The sequence below is a fragment of the Arachis ipaensis genome, chromosome B8 (genome assembly GCF_059453495.1).
Source record: "Arachis ipaensis isolate K30076 ecotype BB chromosome B8, ASM5945349v1, whole genome shotgun sequence".
NCBI classification, from domain to species: Eukaryota; Viridiplantae; Streptophyta; class Magnoliopsida; order Fabales; family Fabaceae; genus Arachis; species Arachis ipaensis.
In genome coordinates, this window is record NC_142443.1 from 99,108,483 (window position 1) to 99,126,680 (window position 18,198).

The window sequence follows — 18,198 nt, forward strand, 5'->3', positions numbered from 1 at the left end:
GAAAACATGCAAGACACCAAACTTAGAATTCTTTAATGCTTAGACACTAAGAATTCAAGAATGCATATGAAAAACATGATAAGACACAAAACAAAAAATCATCAAGATCAAACAAGAAGACTTACCAAGAACAACTTGAAGATCATGAAGAACACTATGAATGCATGATATTTTCGAAAAATGCAAGATGCATATGCAAGTGACACCAAACTTATAATGTGACTCAAGACTCAAACAAGAAACAGAAAATATTTTTTATTTTTATGATTTTCTAATTTTTTTGGATTTTTATTTATATTTTTCGAAAATTATATGAAAAAAGAAAAAATAAGGATTCCAAAATTTTTAATATGAATTCCAGGAATCTTATGCTCTAAAGCTCCAATCAAAGGGTCAGGCATGGCTTAATAGCCAGCCAAGCTTTAGTATGTAACTCAGACATGACACGCCTGACATTCCTTACATTCAACAGCCAATTGGCTAAGAAAGATAAAGAAGCTCTTCTCTTGGGTATAAGGATTGAGACATGGCTTTACAGCCAGCCAGGCTTCAACATGCTTCATGAAACGCTAGAATTCATTCTTAAAATTTTTGAAGAAAAATATATTTTTGAAAACATTTTTTTTTCGAAAACAGGTGAGAAGATTTTTTTGAAAAATTTTTGAAAATAAAACAAAAAGAAAATTACCTAATCTGAGCAACAAGATGAACCGTCAGTTGTCCATACACGAACAATCCCCGGCAACGGCGCCAAAAACTTGGTAGCACGAATCACGAATCACACTTTTCACAACGCGTGCCACTGACCAGCAAGTGCACTGGGTCGTCCAAGTAATACCTTACGTGAGTAAGGGTCGAATCCCACGGAGATTGTTGGTATGAAGCAAGCTATAGTCACCTTGCAAATCTCAGTCAGGCGGATTTAAACATGATATTTTATTAGATTCAAATAAACAATAAAAGGGATAGAGATACTTATGTAAATCATTGGTGGGAATTTCAGATAAGCGAATGGAGATACTTTTCGTTCCTCTGAACCTCTGCTTTCCTGCTATCTTCATCCAATCAGTCTTACTCCTTTCCATGGCTGGCTTTATGTGATACATCACCACTGTCAATGGCTACTTTCGGTCATCTCATGGGAAAATGATCCAATGCCCTGTCACGGCACGGCTAATCGTCTGGAGGCATCACCCTTGTCAATGGCTTCATCTTATCCTTTCAGTGAATAATATGCTCACGCACCCTATCACGGCACGGCTATTCATCTGTCGGTTCTCGATCATGCTGGAATAGGATTTACTATCCTTTTGCGTCTGTCACTAACGCCCTGCAATCGTGAGTTAGGAGCTCGTCACAGTCATTCAATCATTGAATCCTACTCAGAATACCACAGACAAGGTTTAGACCTTCCGGATTCCCTTGAATGCCGCCATCATTCTAGCTTACGCCACGAAGATTCTGGTTAGGAGATCTAAGAGATACTCATTCTAGCTTAATTCATGTAGAACAGAAGTGTTTGTCAGGCACGCGTTCATAAGGGAGAAGGATGATGAGCGTCACACATAATCATCACCTTCATCACGTTCTTGGGTGCGAATGGATATCTTAGAAGCGAAATAAGAAGAATTGAATAGAAAACAGTAGTACTTTGCATTAATCTTTGAGGAACAGCAGAGCTCCACACCTTAATCTATGGAGTGTAGAAACTCTACCGTTAAAAATACATAAGTGAAGGTCCAGGCATGGCCGAGATGGCCAGCCCCCTAAAACGTGATCAAAGGATCATAAGGTAATCCAAAGATGCCTAATACAATAGTAAGAGGTCCTATTTATAATAAACTAGTCACTAGGGTTTACATGAGTAAGTAATTGATGCATAAGTCCACTTCCTGGGCCCACTTGGTGTGTGTTTGGGCTGAGCCTGAGTGTAGCACGTGCAGAGGCCATTTGTGGAGTTGAACGCCAGTTTCTGTGCCAGTTTGGGCGTTCAACTCTGGTTTTGGATCCTTTTCTGGCGCTGGACGCCAGATTTGGGCAGAAGGCTGGCGTTGAACGCCAGTTTACGTCGTCAATTCTTGGCCAAAGTATGGACTATTATATATTGCTGGAAAGCCCTGGATGTCTACTTTCCAACGCAATTGGAAGCGCGCCATTTCGAGTTCTGTAGCTCCAGAAAATCCACTTTGAGTGCAGGGAGGTCAGAATCCAACAGCATCAGCAGTCCTTTTTCAACCTCTGAATCTGATTTCTGCTCAAGTCCCTCAATTTCAGCCAGAAAATACCTGAAATTACAGAAAAACACACAAACTCATAGTAAAGTCCAGAAATGTGAATTTAACATAAAAACTAATGAAAACATCCCTAAAAGTAACTAGATTCTACTAAAAACATACTAAAAACAATGCCAAAAAGCGTATAAATTATCCGCTCATCAACAAGCGACGCGGAGGCGTGGACGACGCGAACGCGTGGCAGGGAAAAACGCGAATGACGCATCCACATGGATGACGCGATCGCGTGACATGCGCGATCTTCATAATCTGCAGAATTTGCTGGGGCAATTTTGGACCCTATTTTGACCTAGTTTTCGGCCCAGAACAGCAGACTAGAGCCAGAGAACATACAGAAACCAAGGATATCATTCATTCTACACAGTTTTAGTTTTAGATCTAGTTTTTTTTACTCCTCCTCTTGATTTTTCTCTCTACACATTCATAGTTCTTAGAAATTTAATTTTCTCTTATTTTTCTTTGTGCATTGGGATATTGAGAAGAGCTATTACCTCATCAAGACTTCATCATTCTAGTTCGTTTTCTTTACTTGGCTTTACTCTTCCATGTTCTTTGCTTTGTTTAATTTTACCATTGGAATATCTTTTTAGATCATTTAATATAAGGATTATCTTTATTTTTAATTAATTATTTTAATTTTTATTTATAATGTCTTTCTTTAATTCCTTTTCATATGCTATGAATTTTACATTCACAATGAGCGAGTAGTTCCCTAACTTGATGGGGAGTTGATTGAAGGGAACCCTTGAGTTGGAAAACTTAAAAGAAAGATTGTAATTGGGTTTATGGTTGGATTGCCTTCTAGTCACTAACACCAATCTCTTTTAATTAAGTGGATTGCAACTTGTGAACAGACGTAGCATTCCAACTTGTTTGACTTTCCCTTACCTAGTAAAGGATAACTAAACAGAACAACTTTTAATTGTCAATTAATCTTGAGAGTATTCCAACAATAATAGGGATTCCAACTAATCAACTCCCAATCAAGGCTTTTATTTACATTATTCAAATTCTCCCATTTAATTTCCTTCTTACTCAATTCAAACCTTTTTGAAAACGTCTGATTAATAAAATAGCACACTTTTCTGCAACTCGTTGGGAGACGACCTGTAGATTTCTGGCGAGTTAAGAACTATACTTACAACGTATATATTTTAACAATTTTAATTCGCCGATTTCTGCCTGCATCATTGACCGACTTCAGTTGCCAGAGTTGAAGAAGGCGGGGCAACGGAGACTTTGGCAGAAGGTAAAGGAGGAGGTTCGACATCATCATCATCAGGGTCATCAGGACAGTCTTACCATCCTTTACAACGTTATCCAAGCTAAAGAGAGTAAGCCCAAGCTCGGGCACAAGAACTCGAACTTGATCCTTCAAATTCTCATAAGCAGCATTTACACTGCCTACAAGATGACCCTGAAGCTCGGCATAGTCTGCTCGGGCAGACTCCAAATCCTCCCTAAGACCCATCATCTCCCTATAAGTTGTGACATAGCTCTCCTTATGCTTCATCGCCATCTCTTCAGAAAACTTAGCAGAAGCCGCCAAGGCAATAGCCCGAGTCTTCTCCCCCTCAAACTCTTTCTCCAACTTGGCCACTTTCACCTCGAGCACTTCCTTCAAACCCTTCATCCGGTCGAACTCCAACTTGGCTTCCTCCATAAAGGCCTTTGTTGCATGAATAGGAAGGTCCTGGGTAATCCGATATAAAGCTGCCCCCACATGTGCCATCTTGATGCTGCTCCGAGTAATAAAATCCAAATGACGAAGAAGAGAAATATCGTCAGTAAGAATAGTACCATAGGGACCAATTTGCTGATCAGCAAACTCGACAGCATCGAAATCGGGGGCATCCAGGTTGAAGGGCTCAGCTGTTTTCTGTCTTTTTGGAGGAGGAGCACCAGTAGGAGAAGAGGTAGCAACAGAAGTTTGGGGAGGATTGACCAAATGAACCCGAGGGGTAGGAATCATCCTCCTCGGTCCAGGAGAGCTTGGTACTGATGGCTTTGGCAGAACATGAGAGGATCCTTCCCTAGCCACCTTAGCCGAGATGTTCTGGGCAGCTGTATCCTTCCTCGCCTTTTTAAAGGCCCTCATGGAGTCATTATTTTTAACCATTTCTGAAAAATACAAACAAAACAAAGTTACAAAGCTAGAAGAAATAGAATACAAGAAACAAGTAAGCCAAAAGAAGTCGGCCACTACCCAGCTCGGCTCGGACAAGGGAAGGGTCTCCTAAAAATCTCTTTGTGTCAAGATGAGGAGGTTGTCCCCAAATCCCCTCCAACAAAGTCAGGAAAGCCTGCTCAACCTCATCAAGCATTTCCCACGTATATCTAGAAACTACAACTTTCTTTTGCCAACATAAGGGGAAGGCAGGTTCACCATTCGAATCTAAGAAAAATGGTCGAGCTCCCTCAACAGCTCGGACCTTGAAGAAGTAGTTCTTAAAATCCCTAAAAGACTCATCGTACATAGAAAACACTTTATGCTCTTGGGCAGACCTGAGAGAAACCCAAGAAGTTTTCTTTTTGGTAGTCCTAGGCTTGGTCAAAACGGAAAGATATAGAAAGAGAGTTTGAGAAGGTGTGACATCCAACTCTTGGCAAAGCAACTGAAAGATCTTGATGAAGCCCCAGGAGTTCGGATGGAGTTGAGATGGGGCCACATTACATGACCACAACAATTTGGTCTCAAAAGAAGTAAAAGAAAAAGTAATGTTCAGCTGGCTGAAAAAATAGTCGTAGGCATAGAAGAAGGAACGTTCCCCTTGGATCATAGATGGAAAACAAACCCTTTCATTGGAGTCTGGCGCTACCAATTCATAATCTTTCTCCTGGTCTCTACGACTACAGATACGGTGACATTTTCTAAGTTCCACAAGATACCCGAATTAACTACTGAGACACACATCAGAACAAGGGAGTCCAACCAATCGGACATACCCTCAGGAACCTTGGAAGATGTTTCAATAATATTTTTACGAGAAGACATGGCCAACTAGTCCTACAGCAAGAAAAAGAAAATGGATTACTAATCAAAACAGCTCGGGCGAAATCAAAACAGCTCGAACAACATGACTCAGAGCAATACAACAGTAAAAGGAAAACCCCAAGATGCACACCAAGGTCCAGGGGCATCCTTTGGAGGCAGGGACAGAGTAAGGATTCAGAAAAAGTCTACAAGGCTACACCCCAACAAAACTCTCAGCGAAGAAAAATAATCCCTTCCAAACAAGCAACAACATGAGAAAAAAATCAAAGCAAAGTCATTAGAAAATTGTCGTCTTCTACAAATCTATCAGCAAAGAAAGCTATCAACATGGCAAAAATCAAGGGGCAATCTTTTCAGAAGCAAACAGGTGCAGTTCATAAAACTCAAGCATCAAAGTACAACCAGAAGCAGTGACAACATGCGAAGCCCTAAAAGCGTCCATATAGGAGCATGCATAAAGTCAAAAGAAAACAAGAAAACATGCATGACAATGACAACCAAGTATGATAAAAAACAAAAAGGTCCAAGATTTCCAACAAAACTCAGGAAAAACCAAAAATAGAACAAGGTAAGCACAAGGAAAGAATGAAAAGAAGAACCAACCTGAAAGAAAGTGCTGAAGAAGTGGAAGAAATGAAATCCGGAATTGCCTTCGAGCAAGAAAAGCACTAACAACCACCAAATGGCGTCACAGAGAGAAGCGTGAAGACGCGAAAAACAAAAATCCCAAAAGAACAAGGAGGCACAAATGAAACAGAAGAATAAGAGAGAAAGGAGGAAGTTACAGTAAAGAGAAACAGAAAAGAGAAAGTTTTGATGTAATTCAAAAATAAAACAAGAAAGCGGGAGGCAAAAGAAATGGAATGTTAAAAGATTAATGGGGCATTAAAACCCTTGCACGTTTCCAAAGCAAGGAACACCTATTTTCGAAATCAAAGAAAAGAAACGCTCCGTATTCAGAAGGGGCCTCTACAAAAAAGAAATCGACAATGCTCGAGCTCGACTTCTACAGAGAAGGATTGAAGTCTTGAAACTAGGGACTCGACCTCAAAAGGAAGACCACGCTCAAGCAGGGGCACTGTTCATACCCTGGGTCGAGCTGTCCGACCCGGGATGTTTAACGACAAGTCGACCGACCTCTTCAGGTCAGGACTATCCGACCTCTTCTCAAAGAGCTCGTCCAAAACACCTGGAAAAGCCCAAATAGGGCCCAAACAAGGGAACACGACCCAAATCCAAAAGTAGCCCAAAGCCTACAGAGATAAGGGCGGTTCCCTTGAAGATAAGATGGCCTCACTCAAAGATAAGATAACATAACTATCTTATCTTCAGAAAGGTCACTCCTCATCATTATAAATACACTGGAGCACCCAGGTATAACTCGTACTCTGATTCTACTAAAAACCTGCTTAATACCCTTGCTAACTTAAGCATCGGAGTCTCTTGCAAGTACCACCACCCTCCGGTAACAAAGGATCAGCCGCACCCTTAGTCCAACAAGTCGGACGTAACCGCTCCGGCTACCACCCACAAGTCGGACACATCAATGTCGACCAGCACAGAAGATCTCGTCTAAGATCGACCTATAGTTTCAGGTAACCCTCGAAACAGTATCCATTCATCGTTATTTGGATTTCATCATTCGGAGTAGTATAAAGATGGCTCATATGGGAGCAGATTTATACCGAACTGCCTAGGATCTTCCTGTTCATTCAACAAAGGCTTTTATGGAGGAGGCCAAATCAAAGTTCCACCGGATCAAGGGTTTGAAGGAGGAGCTTGAAGTGAAGGTGGCGAGGCTAGAAAAAGAGTTGGAGGGTGAGAAGACTCGGGCTACTGCTGCTGTGGCTTCTGCAAAGTTGGCTGAGGATATGGCGCTGAAGCATAAGGAGAGCTATGTCACAACTTATGGGGAGATGATGGATCTTAGGGAGAGTTTGGAATCTGTTCGAGCTGACTATGGTGCTTGAGCTCGACCTCACCCTTTTCAGCTTGGACAACATTGTAAAAGATGGTAAGATTGTCCCTGACGACCCTGATGATGATGATGTAGATGTGGATCCCCCTCCTGTGCCATCTGCCAAAGCCTCTGTTGCCCCGCTTTCCTCAATTTTGGCAGCTGAGGTCGGTCAACCTGAGTCTGATCCTGACGTCCAGATCCTGAATCGGTATGATGGGATAGTAGATGCGGTACCCCTTCAGACTCAACCTCCTTCACCCCGAGATACTACTACTGGGTAGTCTTTGGATCTTCTATAAGTTTGTTCTCTGATGTATGGTATACAGCCCGGTCTGTGGGCTTTTAATCTTTTATTTCTGTAATTGGTGGTTTGCTTGATTTCGGATACTTTTAGTTGCTTTTCTTTTAGCAACCTTATTTTTTCAAAACAAAGTAGTTTTCAAGCCTCTTGGGGTCGATTTCAGGCGGCCTCTTGGGTCTTGTTATTATAGCAACTTTATCTTTTTTGTGACATGGTTGTCGGTTGCTTGCTTAGCGCTTTCCAGGGATCTTCAGGGTGTTGGAATCTTGTTTTTCGACTTCTTTTGGTTGCCTTTGTATTTTGATACTTGTAAATTGATTCTTTTAAGGTTATGGCTTTCTGGGTCCAATTTGGAGTCCCTTATGGCGCATACCTTCTGTCGATCGATGTCTTTGCGAATTATGTTATGTAATGCCTTGGGGTTTTCTTTTTATAATTCTGTAGCTTTTGGTCCGACTTCTGCATGTCGGTCCCTTCTAAGCCATTTTGGTAATCCATTTTATTTGGACCTTTGTCAGGTCTCTTTTAGGGATTACTTATTTGTCACTTTTGGTAGCTTGGTCGGGCCGACTTCATCATGTCGGTCTCTTCTAAGTTATTTCTAGTAATCCATTTTATTTAGACCTTTGTAAGGTCTCTTTTATGGATTACTTTTTATAACTTTTTTGATTTTGTTGGGCCGACTTCATCATGTTGGTCCTTCTAAGTTATTTCTAGTAATCCATTTTTTTGGACCTTTGTCAGGTCTCTTTTATGGATTACTTTTTATAACTTTTGTGATTTTGTTGGGCCGACTTCATCATGCCGGTCCTTCTAAGTTATTTCTAGTAATCCATTTTATTTGGACCTTTGTCAGGTCTTTTTTATGGATTACTTTTTATAACTTTTGTGATTTTTTTGGGCCGACTTCATCATGCCGGTCCTTCTAAGTTATTTCTAGTAATCCTCTTTTTTAGGGCTTGCCAGGCCTCTTTCTAGGGATTTAATTTTTATAACTTTTGTTGTTGTGGTCGACTGGTCCGACTTCTTTACGTCGGTCCGTCTTTAAGTTATTTTTAGCAACCCATTTTTATTAAGACCTCGTCAGGTCCTTTCCTATGGATCACTTTCGATAACTTCTTGCATTATTCTATTTTTGCTGCGTTTCATCTTTGCCGATTTTGTAGAAATTGAGTTTGATCCTTGTTTGGCCGACCTTTGATGAATTCGGTTTTCATCTTCGTTGGTCTTTATCGTGATCGAGCAGTGAATTTGATTTTCACTTTTTGCCGATCTGTAGCTTTATAATCGGGCGATGAATTTTGCGTTTCAGATTAATTCGTCTTGATAAAAGGATTTGTAGAAAATCTGAAAAACTTTATTCAAAATAGAAAATATGCAAATATATACATGTGGGAGTTTTACCCCTCTAAGTCAGGTATTTCATGGATCTTGGCTTGGTGCCTCGTTAAAAAACCTTTTTTTAAGGAAAAAGAGTGCACCTCATCCTAAGATCTTTATTACCTCCTAACTGTAATATCTTCTTAAGTTGCAGGTGTGCCATGACCTTGGAAGCTCTCGCCCTTCGAGTTCGGACAACCTGTAGTAGCCCTTTTCGAGTACTTCGATGACTCAGTAGGGTCCTTTCCAGTTTGCTGCCAGTTTTCCTTCTCCAGGTCGATTTATTCTGATATCATTTCAGATTAGGATGAGGTCGTTCTCGGCAGAACCTCACTGTACAACCTTTTGGTTGTATCTTGAGGCCATTCGACGTTTTAACGCCTCTTCCTTGATCCGAGCTCTTTCTCGGATTTCAGGAAGTAGGTCAAGTTCTTCCCTTTGAAGTTGGGAGTTGGCCAGTTCGCTGTAGTGGATCACTCTGGGTGATCCTTCTTCAACCTCCACTGGGATCATTGCCTCCATTCCGTAAGCTAATCGGAAAGGTGACTCCTTTGTGGTGGAGTGTGGAGTTGTCCGATATGCCCATAGGACTTGTGGGAGCTCTTCCGCCCAGGCTCCCTTTTCATCCTGTAATCTCCATTTTAGCCCGGCTAATATAATGTTATTGGTGGCTTCTGCCTGTCCATTGGCCTGGGGATGTTCTACGGATGTGAACTGGTGCTTTATTTTTAAGTCGGCCACCAATTTTCTGAAGCCTGCGTCTGTAAATTGAGTGCCATTATCTGTGGTGATGGAGTATGGAACCCCAAACCCTGTGACAATATTTCTATATAGGAATTTTCGACTTCTTTGAGCAGTGGCGTTGCCTAGTGGTTCTACCTCAATCCACTTTGTGAAATAATTTACCCCAACGATGAGAAACTTGACCTGTCCTGATCCTTGGGGGAAGGGCCCAAGGAGGTCGAGTCCCTATTTTGCAAATGGCCAGGGTGAGGTTACGCTGATGAGCTCCTCTGGTGGGGCAATGTGAAAATTAGCATGCTTTTGACATGGTGGACATGTCTTTACGAATTCCATTACTTCTTTCTGTAAAGTTGGCCAATAGAATCCGGCCCGGAGTACTTTTTTGGTGAGAGCTTGTGCTTTGAGATGGTTGCCACAGATGCCACTGTGTACTTCTTCTAAAACTTCCTTTGTGTTGGAAGTCGGCACACATTTTAACAGTGGTGTTGAAATCCCTCTCTTGTATAGAGTATTGTTTATGATGGTGTAGTATTGTGCCTCCCATTTTAACCTCTTTGCCTCCTTCGTATCTGTAGGGAGCATTTCTGTTTTGAGGTAATTAATTATGGGAGTCATCTATCCTTGATCCAGACCAGTTATGGCTAGGACTTTTTCCTCTTCCGAGATTGATGGGTTCTGCAGTATTTCCTGGATGAGGCTTCTGTTGTTGCCCCCTGTTTTGGTGCTGGCTAGTTCTGAGAGTGCATCAGCTCGAGCATTTTGTTCCCGAGGTATGTGGCGGGCTTTATATTCCCCGAGTTGTCCGAGCTGTTCCTTGGTTTTGTCCAATTACTTTTTCATAATCCTTGGCTTGGTAGCTCCCTGCTATTTGTGAGGTGACTACCTATGAGTCGCTGAAGATGATAAGCTTTTGAGCTCTAACTTCCTTAGCCAGCTTTAAACCAGCTAGTAGTGCCTCATATTCGGCTTGGTTGTTTGAAGCAGGGAACCCGAATTTGAGGGAAAGTTCGATTTGGGTTCCCTGGTCGCTTTCTATTATCACGCCTGCGCCACTTCCAGTTTTGTTTGAGGAACCGTCTACGTAGAGGTTCCATTCTGTAGGGATTTCCGGGGTGTCCGTTGGTGCACAAATTGTGAATCACACTTTTCACAACTCGTACCACTAACTAGCAAGTGCACTGGGTCGTCCAAGTAATACCTTACGTGAGTAAGGGTCGAATCCCACGGAGATTGTTGGCTTGAAGCAATCTATGGTTAGCTTGTAACTCTTAGTTAGGATATCAATTATAATTATCAGTTTGAATTGCGAGAAATAAAAGAGCAAGAAATAAATACTTGTTCTGCAGTAATGGAGAATATGTTGGAGTTTTGGAGATGCTTTGTCTTCTAAATCTCTGCTTTTCCCCTGTCTTCTTCTTCATGCACGCAAGATTCCTCCTATGGCAAGCTGTATGTTGGTGGATCACCGTTGTCAATGGCTACCATCCGTCCTCTCAGTGAAAATGGTCCAGGTGCGCTGTCACTGCACGGCTAATCATCTGTCGGTTCTCACTTATGCTGGAATAGGATCCATTGGTCCTTTTGCGTCTGTCACTACGCCCAACCCTTGTGAGTTTGAAGCTCATCACAGTCATTCAATCCCTGAATCCTACTCAAAATACCATAGACAAGGTTTAGACTTTCCAGATTCTCAAGAATGCTGCCAATGGATTCTAGCTTATACCACGAAGATTCTGATTAAGGAATCCAAGAGATATTCATTCAATCGAAGGTAGAACGGAGGTGGTTGTCAGGCACACGTTCATAGGTTGAGAATGGTGATGAGTGTCATGAATCATCACATCCATCATATTGAAGTGCGAATGAACATCTTAGATAGAAACAAGCGTGTTTGAATAGAAAACAGAAATAATTGCATTAATTCATTAAGACACAGCAGAGCTCCTCACCCCCAATAATGGAGTTTAGAGACTCATGCCATCAAAGAATACAAAGTTCAGATTTAAAATGTCATGAGATACAAAATAAATCTCTAAATGTTGTTTAAATACTAAACTAGTAACCTAGGTTTACAGAAAATGAGTAAACTAAGATAGATGGTGCAGAAATCCACTTCCGGGGCCCACTTGTTGTGTGCTGGGGCTGAGACTTAAGCTTTACACGTGCCTAGGCTGTTTCTGGAGTTAAACGCCAGGTTGTAACCTGTTTCTGGCGTTTAACTCCAATTTGTAACCTGTTTCTGGCGTTTAACGCCAGAAAGCAACATGGAACTGGCGTTGAACGCCAGTTTACATCGTCTATCCTTGAGCAAAGTATGGACTATTATATATTGCTGGAAAGCCCTGGATGTCTAATTTCCAACGCAATTGAGAGCGTGCCAATTGGACGCTTGTAGCTCCAGAAAATCCATTCCAAGTGCAGGAAGGTCAGAATCCAACAGCATCAGCAGTCCTTTTTCAGCCTGAATCAGATTTTTGCTCAGCTCCCTCAATTTCAGCCAGAAAATACCTGAAATTATAGAAAAACATACAAACTCATAGTAAAGTCTAGAAATATGAATTTTGCCTAGAAACTAATAAAAATATACTAAAAAGTAACTAAAACATACTAAAAACTACATGAAGTTAACCCCAAAAAGCGTATAAAATATCCGCTCATCACAACACCAAACTTAAACTGTTGCTTGTCCCCAAGCAACTAGAAAAATAAATTAGGGTAAAGAGAAATTAAGAAGCAATAATATCTCAGAGTTTTGAGTGAAGCTCAGATTCTAATTAGATGAGCGAGACTAGTAGCTTTTTGCTTCCGAACAGTTTTGGCATCTCACTTTATCCTTTGAAATTCAGAATGATTGGCATCCATAGGACCTCATAATTTAGATAGTGTTATTGATTCTCCTAGTTTAGTATGTTGATTCTTGAACACAGCTACTTTATAAGTCTTGGCCATGGCCCTAAGCACTTTGTTTTCCAGTATTACCACCGGATACATAAATGCCACAGACACATAGTTGGGTGAACCTTTTCAGATTGTGACTCAGCTTTGCTTAAAGTCCCCAATTAGAGGTGTCCAGGGTTCTTAAGCACACTCTGTTTTTGCTTTGGATCTTGACTTTAATCGCTCAGTCTCAAGTTTTCACTTGACACCTTCACGCCACAAGCACATGGTTAGGGACAGCTTGGTTTAGCCACTTAGGCCAGGATTTTATTCCTTTAGGCCCTCCTATCCACTGATGCTCAAAGCCTTGGATCTTTTTATTACCCTTGCCTTTTGGTTTTATGGGCCATTGGCTTTTTCTGCTTGCTTTTTTTTTTGTGCAAGCTTTTGTATTCACTGCTTTTTCTTGCTTTAAGAATCAATTTTATGATTTTTGTCAGATTATCAATAACATTTTTCTTATTCATCATTCTTTCAGGAGCCAAAAATTTTAACATTCATCAAATTCAACATCAAAAACATGCACTGTTCAGGCATTCATTCAGAAGACAAAAAGTATTGCCACCACATGTAAATAATTAGAATTTTCCTTATTAAAAACTCGAAAAAATATTGCCTCCTTATTCTAAAGAAAATCTGCTATTTTATTCATGTTTAATGATGATGAGAAAAATAAATTATAGCTTAATTGGAGATAAAATCAAAATAGAGATACTAATTACTACTACTCATATATAACTTCTAAGGTAAATTTCTAATAAGAACAATTATCACAGAGTTAAGGCTAAGATTAGAACTCAACAACCTTGAATTTGGGAGGTGGATGCCTCTTTAGTCTGTGGAGTGCTTGGTCCTTCAAGAGATAGTTTCTGACGCTTTAGTTCCTTCAGTTCACGCCCTTGCTCTTCTTGTTCTCTAAGAAGTTTGCAGAGCATGCTGTTTTGATTTTGCTGTTCTTCCTTCAGTTGATCCACAGCTTCTTTCAACTTGGTGACAGATGCTTCTAGGCACTCCCAGTATTCAATTTGAGGGATTTCTGGGAGGAACTCCTATGCTTTCCTCTTGATAGGGTCGTCCTGCACTTGTTGTCATTCCATAGACTTTTTGGTGATTGGTAGCTCCACTAGGATGTACTCATCTACTCCCATTTTTATCCCAGCATCTTTACATAATAGGGAGACCAAGCTTGGGTAAGCCAATCTGGCATCTTTGGAATTCTTGTTTCCAATTTTGTAGAGCTCACAAGCAATCAGCTGATGAACTTCCACTTCTTTTTCCAGCATAATGCAATGAATCATTACTGCTCTTCTGATGGTGACTTCAGAGCGGTTGCTAGTGGGCAGTATAGAGCACCCAATGAAGTCCAGCCAGCCTCTGGCAACTGGTTTGAGATCTCCTCTTTTGAGTTGGTTCGGCGCACCCTTTGTGTTGGTTGTTGATGAGCGGATAATTTATATGCTTTTTGGCATTGTTTTTAGTATGTTTTTAGAAGAATCTAGTTACTTTTAGGGATGTTTTCATTAGTTTTTATGTTAAATTCACATTTCTTGACTTTACTATGAGTTTGTGTGTTTTTCTGTGATTTCAGGTATTTTCTGGCTGAAATTGAGGGACTTGAGCAAAAATCAGATTCAGAGGTTGAAGAAGGACTGCTGATGCTGTTGGATTTTGACGTCCCTGCACTCAAAGTGGATTTTCTGGAGCTACAGAACTCAAAATGGCGCGCTTCCAATTGCGTTGGAAAGTAGACATCCAGGGCTTTCCAGCAATGTATAATAGTCCATACTTTGGCCGAGTTTAGACGATGTAAAAGGGCGTTGAACGCCAGTTCTACGCTGCTGTCTGGAGTTAAACGCCAGAAACAAGTCACAAACCAGAGTTGAACGCCAGAAATACGTTACAACCTGGCGTTCAACTCCAGAAAGAGCCTCTTCACGTGAAAACTTCAAGCTCAGCCCAAGCACACACCAAGTGGGCCCCGAAAGTGGATTTATGCATCAATTACTTACTTCTGTAAACCCTAGTAACTAGTTTAGTATAAATAGGACTTTTTACTATTGTATTTGACATCTTTTGATCATCTTTGGATGCCTAGTTCTTAGATCATGGGGGCTGGCCATTCGGCCATGCCTGGACCTTTAACTTATGTATTTTCAACGGTAGATTTTCTGCACTCCATAGATTAAGGTGTGGAGCTCTGCTGTTCCTCAAAGATTAATGCAAAGTACTACTGTTTTTCTATTCAATTCAACTTATTCCACTTCTAAGATATTCATTCGCACTTCAACCTGAATGTTATGAACGTGACAATCATCATCATTCCCTATGAACGCATGCCTGACAACCACTTCCGTTCTACCTTAGATTGAATGAGTATCTCTTGGATCTCTTAATCAGAATCTTCGTGGTATAAGCTAGATTGATGGCGGCATTCATGAGAGTCCAGAAAGTCTAAACCTTGTCTGTGGTATTCCGAGTAGGACTCTGGGATTGAATGACTGTGACGAACTTCAAACTCGCGAGTGCTGGGCGTAGTGACAGACGCAAAAGGAGGGTGAATCCTATTCCAGTATGATCGAGAACCTCAGATGATTAGCCATGCTGTGACAGAGCATTTGGACCATTTTCACAAGAGGATGGGATGTAGCCATTGATAACGGTGATGCCCTTACATAAATCCATCCATGGAAAGGAGTAAGATTGATTGAATGAAGACAACAGGAAAGTAGAGGTTCAGAGGAACGAATGCATCTCTACGCGCTTATCTGAAATTCTCACCAATGATTTACATAAGTATTTCTATCCTTATTTTATTATATAATTTCGAAAACTCCATAACTATTTTATATCCGCCTGACTGAGATTTACAAGGTGACCATAGCTTGCTTCATACCAACAATCTCCGTGGGATCGACCCTTACTCACGTAAGGTTTATTACTTGGACGACCCAGTGCACTTGCTGGTTAGTTGTATCGAAGTTGTGAATGAAAAACGATTTATTAAGACGTGCGTACAGAGTTTCTGGCACCGTTGCCTGAGATCACAATTTCGTGCACCAAGTTTTTGGCGCCGTTGCCGGGGATTGTTCGAGTTTGGACAACTGACGCTTCATCTTGTTGCTCAGATTAGGTAGTTTTCTTTTTGTTTCATTTTCAAAAATTTTTCAAAAAATTTCTCCCTTGTTTTCGAAAAAAAATGTTTTCAAAAATATGTTTGTCTTCAGAATTTTTAAGAATGAATTCTAGTGTTTCATGAAGCATGTTAAAGCCTGGCTGGCTGTAAAGCCATGTCTAATTCTTTTGGATAGGGTATGTCAGGCGTGTCATGTCTGAATTACATACTAAAGCATGGCTGGCTATTAAGCCATGCCTGACCCTTTGATTGGAGCTTTCGACTAAAAAGCATAAGATTCCTGGAATTCATATTAAAAATTTTGGAATCCTTATTTTTCTTTTTCAAAATGATTTTCGAAAAAAAAATTAAAAGAAAATACAAAAAAATCATAAAATCATAAAAATCAAAAATATTTCATGTTTCTTGTTTGAGTCTTGAGTCAAGTTGAAAGTTTGGTGTCAATTGCATATTCATCTTGCATTTTTCGAAAAATTCATGCATTCATAGTGTTCTTCATGATCTTCAAGTTGTTCTTGGTAAGTCTTCTTGTTTGATCTTGATGTTTTCATGTTTTGTGTCTTTTCTTGTTTTTCATATGCAGTCATGTTTTGTGTCTTTTCTTGTTTTGTGTCTATACATGAAAAATTTTTAAGTTTGGTGTCTTGCATGTTTTCTTTGCATTAAAAAAAAAGATTTTTCAAAAATAAGTTCTTGATGTTCATCTTGACATTCAAAGTGTTCTTGGTGTTCATCTTGACATTCATAACATTCTTGCATGCATTCATTGTTTTGATCTAAAAATTTCATGCATTGCATCATTTTTATGTTCTTCTCTCTCCTCATTAAAAATTCAAAAAAAAAAATCAAAAAAATATCTTTCCCTTTTTCTCTCATAAAATTCGAAAATTTGAGTTGACTTTTTCAAAATTTTTAAAATCTAGTTGTTTTCTATGAGTCAAATCAAATTTTCAAATTTTATCTTTTTTCAAAAATCTTTTTCTTAATTTTATATCATAATTTTCGAAAATAACATCATCAATTAATGTTTTGATTCAAAAATTTCAAGTTTGTTACTTGCTTGTTAAGAAAGATTCAAACTTTGAGTTCTAGAATCATATCTTGTGATTTCTTGTGAATCAAGTCATTAATTGTGATTTTAAAAATCAAATCTTTTTCAAAACTAATTTCAATCATATCTTTTCAAAAATATCTTCTTATCTTATCTTTTTAAAAAATTTGATTTCAAAATATCTTTTCTAACTTCTTATCTTCTTATCTTTTCAAAATTGATTTTCAAAATTGTTTCAACTAACTAACTAACTTTTTGTTTGTTTCTTATCTTTTTCAAAACTACCTAACTAACTCTCTCTCTCTAATTTTCGAAAATATCCTCCTTCTTTTTCAAAATTTCTTTTTAATTAACTAATTATTTTAATTTTTGATTTTAATTTTCGAAAATTACTAACCTTTTTCAAAAACTATTTTTGAAAATCACTAACTCTTTTTCACAAATAATTTTCAAAATTTCTCTTTCTCTCTCATCTCCTTCTTTTCTTCTACTCACACAGGGACCTCTATACTGTGGTAAAAAGGACCCCTATTATTATTATTTTTCTGTCCCTCTTTTTCATATGAGCAGGAGCAAAGACAAGAATATTCTTGTTGAAGCAGATCCAGAACCTGAAAGGACTCTGAAAAGGAAACTAAGAGAAGCTAAAATACAACAATCCAGAGATAACCTTACAGAAATTTTTGAACAAGAAGAGGAGATGGCAGCCGAAAATAATAATAATGCAAGGAGGATGCTTGGTGACTTTACTGCACCTAATTCCAATTTACATGGAAGAAGCATCTCCATTCTTGCCATTGGAGCAAACAATTTTGAGCTGAAACCTCAATTAGTTTCTCTGATGCAGCAGAACTGCAAGTTTCATGGACTTCCATCTGAAGATCCTTTTCAGTTCTTAACTGAATTCTTGCAGATATGTGATACTGTTAAGACTAATGGAGTAGATCCTAAAGTCTACAGGCTCATGCTTTTCCCTTTTGTTGTGAGAGACAGAGCTAGAGTATGGTTGGACTCTCAACCTAAGGATAGCCTGAACTCTTGGGATAAGATGTTAAAGGCTTTCTTATCCAAGTTCTTTCCTCCTCAAAAGCTGAGTAAGATTAGAGTGGATGTTCAAACCTTCAGACAGAAAGAAGGTGAATCCCTCTATGAAGCTTGGGAGAGATACAAAGGACTGACCAAAAAGTGTCCTTCTGACATGCTTTCAGAATGGACCATCCTGGATATATTCTATGATGGTCTGTCTGAATTAGCTAAGATGTCATTGGATACTTCTGCAAGTGGATCCATACACCTAAAGAAAACACCTGCAGAAGCTCAAGAACTCATTGACATGGTTGCTAATAACCAGTTCATGTACACTTCTGAGAGGAATCCTGTGAGTAATGGGACGCCTATGAAGA

General features: G+C 39.6%; 1 protein-coding gene and 1 non-coding gene across 2 annotated transcripts; both read right to left on the bottom strand.

Moving 5' to 3' along the window:
* Positions 1-2,364: 2,364 nt before the first annotated feature.
* Positions 2,365-5,289, bottom strand: LOC148548978 (uncharacterized). The gene is made up of 3 exons (XM_088495676.1): positions 5,241-5,289; positions 3,910-4,415; positions 2,365-2,430 (listed from the first exon to the last, which is right to left on the bottom strand). The coding sequence occupies exons 1-3, from the start codon at positions 5,287-5,289 to the stop codon at positions 2,365-2,367; spliced, it is 621 nt and encodes a 206-aa protein (XP_088351802.1).
* A 12,602-nt stretch (positions 5,290-17,891) lies between these two features.
* LOC148548979 (small nucleolar RNA R71) lies at positions 17,892-17,998 on the bottom strand. The gene has a single exon (XR_015897040.1). It is a non-coding gene; the product is annotated as a small nucleolar RNA R71 (small nucleolar RNA).
* Between the last annotated feature and the right edge of the window lie 200 nt (positions 17,999-18,198).

Bases quoted from the DNA above. Each gene is read 5' to 3' on its own strand.
- LOC148548978 (XM_088495676.1), bottom strand. From the start codon at position 5,289: ATGTCTTCTCGTAAAAATATTATTGAAACATCTTCCAAGGTTCCTGAG. The intron at 4,416-5,240 runs GTATGTCCGATT...TGTATTTTTCAG, and splicing joins ATCTTCCAAGGTTCCTGAGG to AAATGGTTAAAAATAATGAC. The intron at 2,431-3,909 runs GTGCTCGAGGTG...CTTGTTGATGAG, and splicing joins GGATGAAGGGTTTGAAGGAA to CGGATAATTTATACGCTTTT.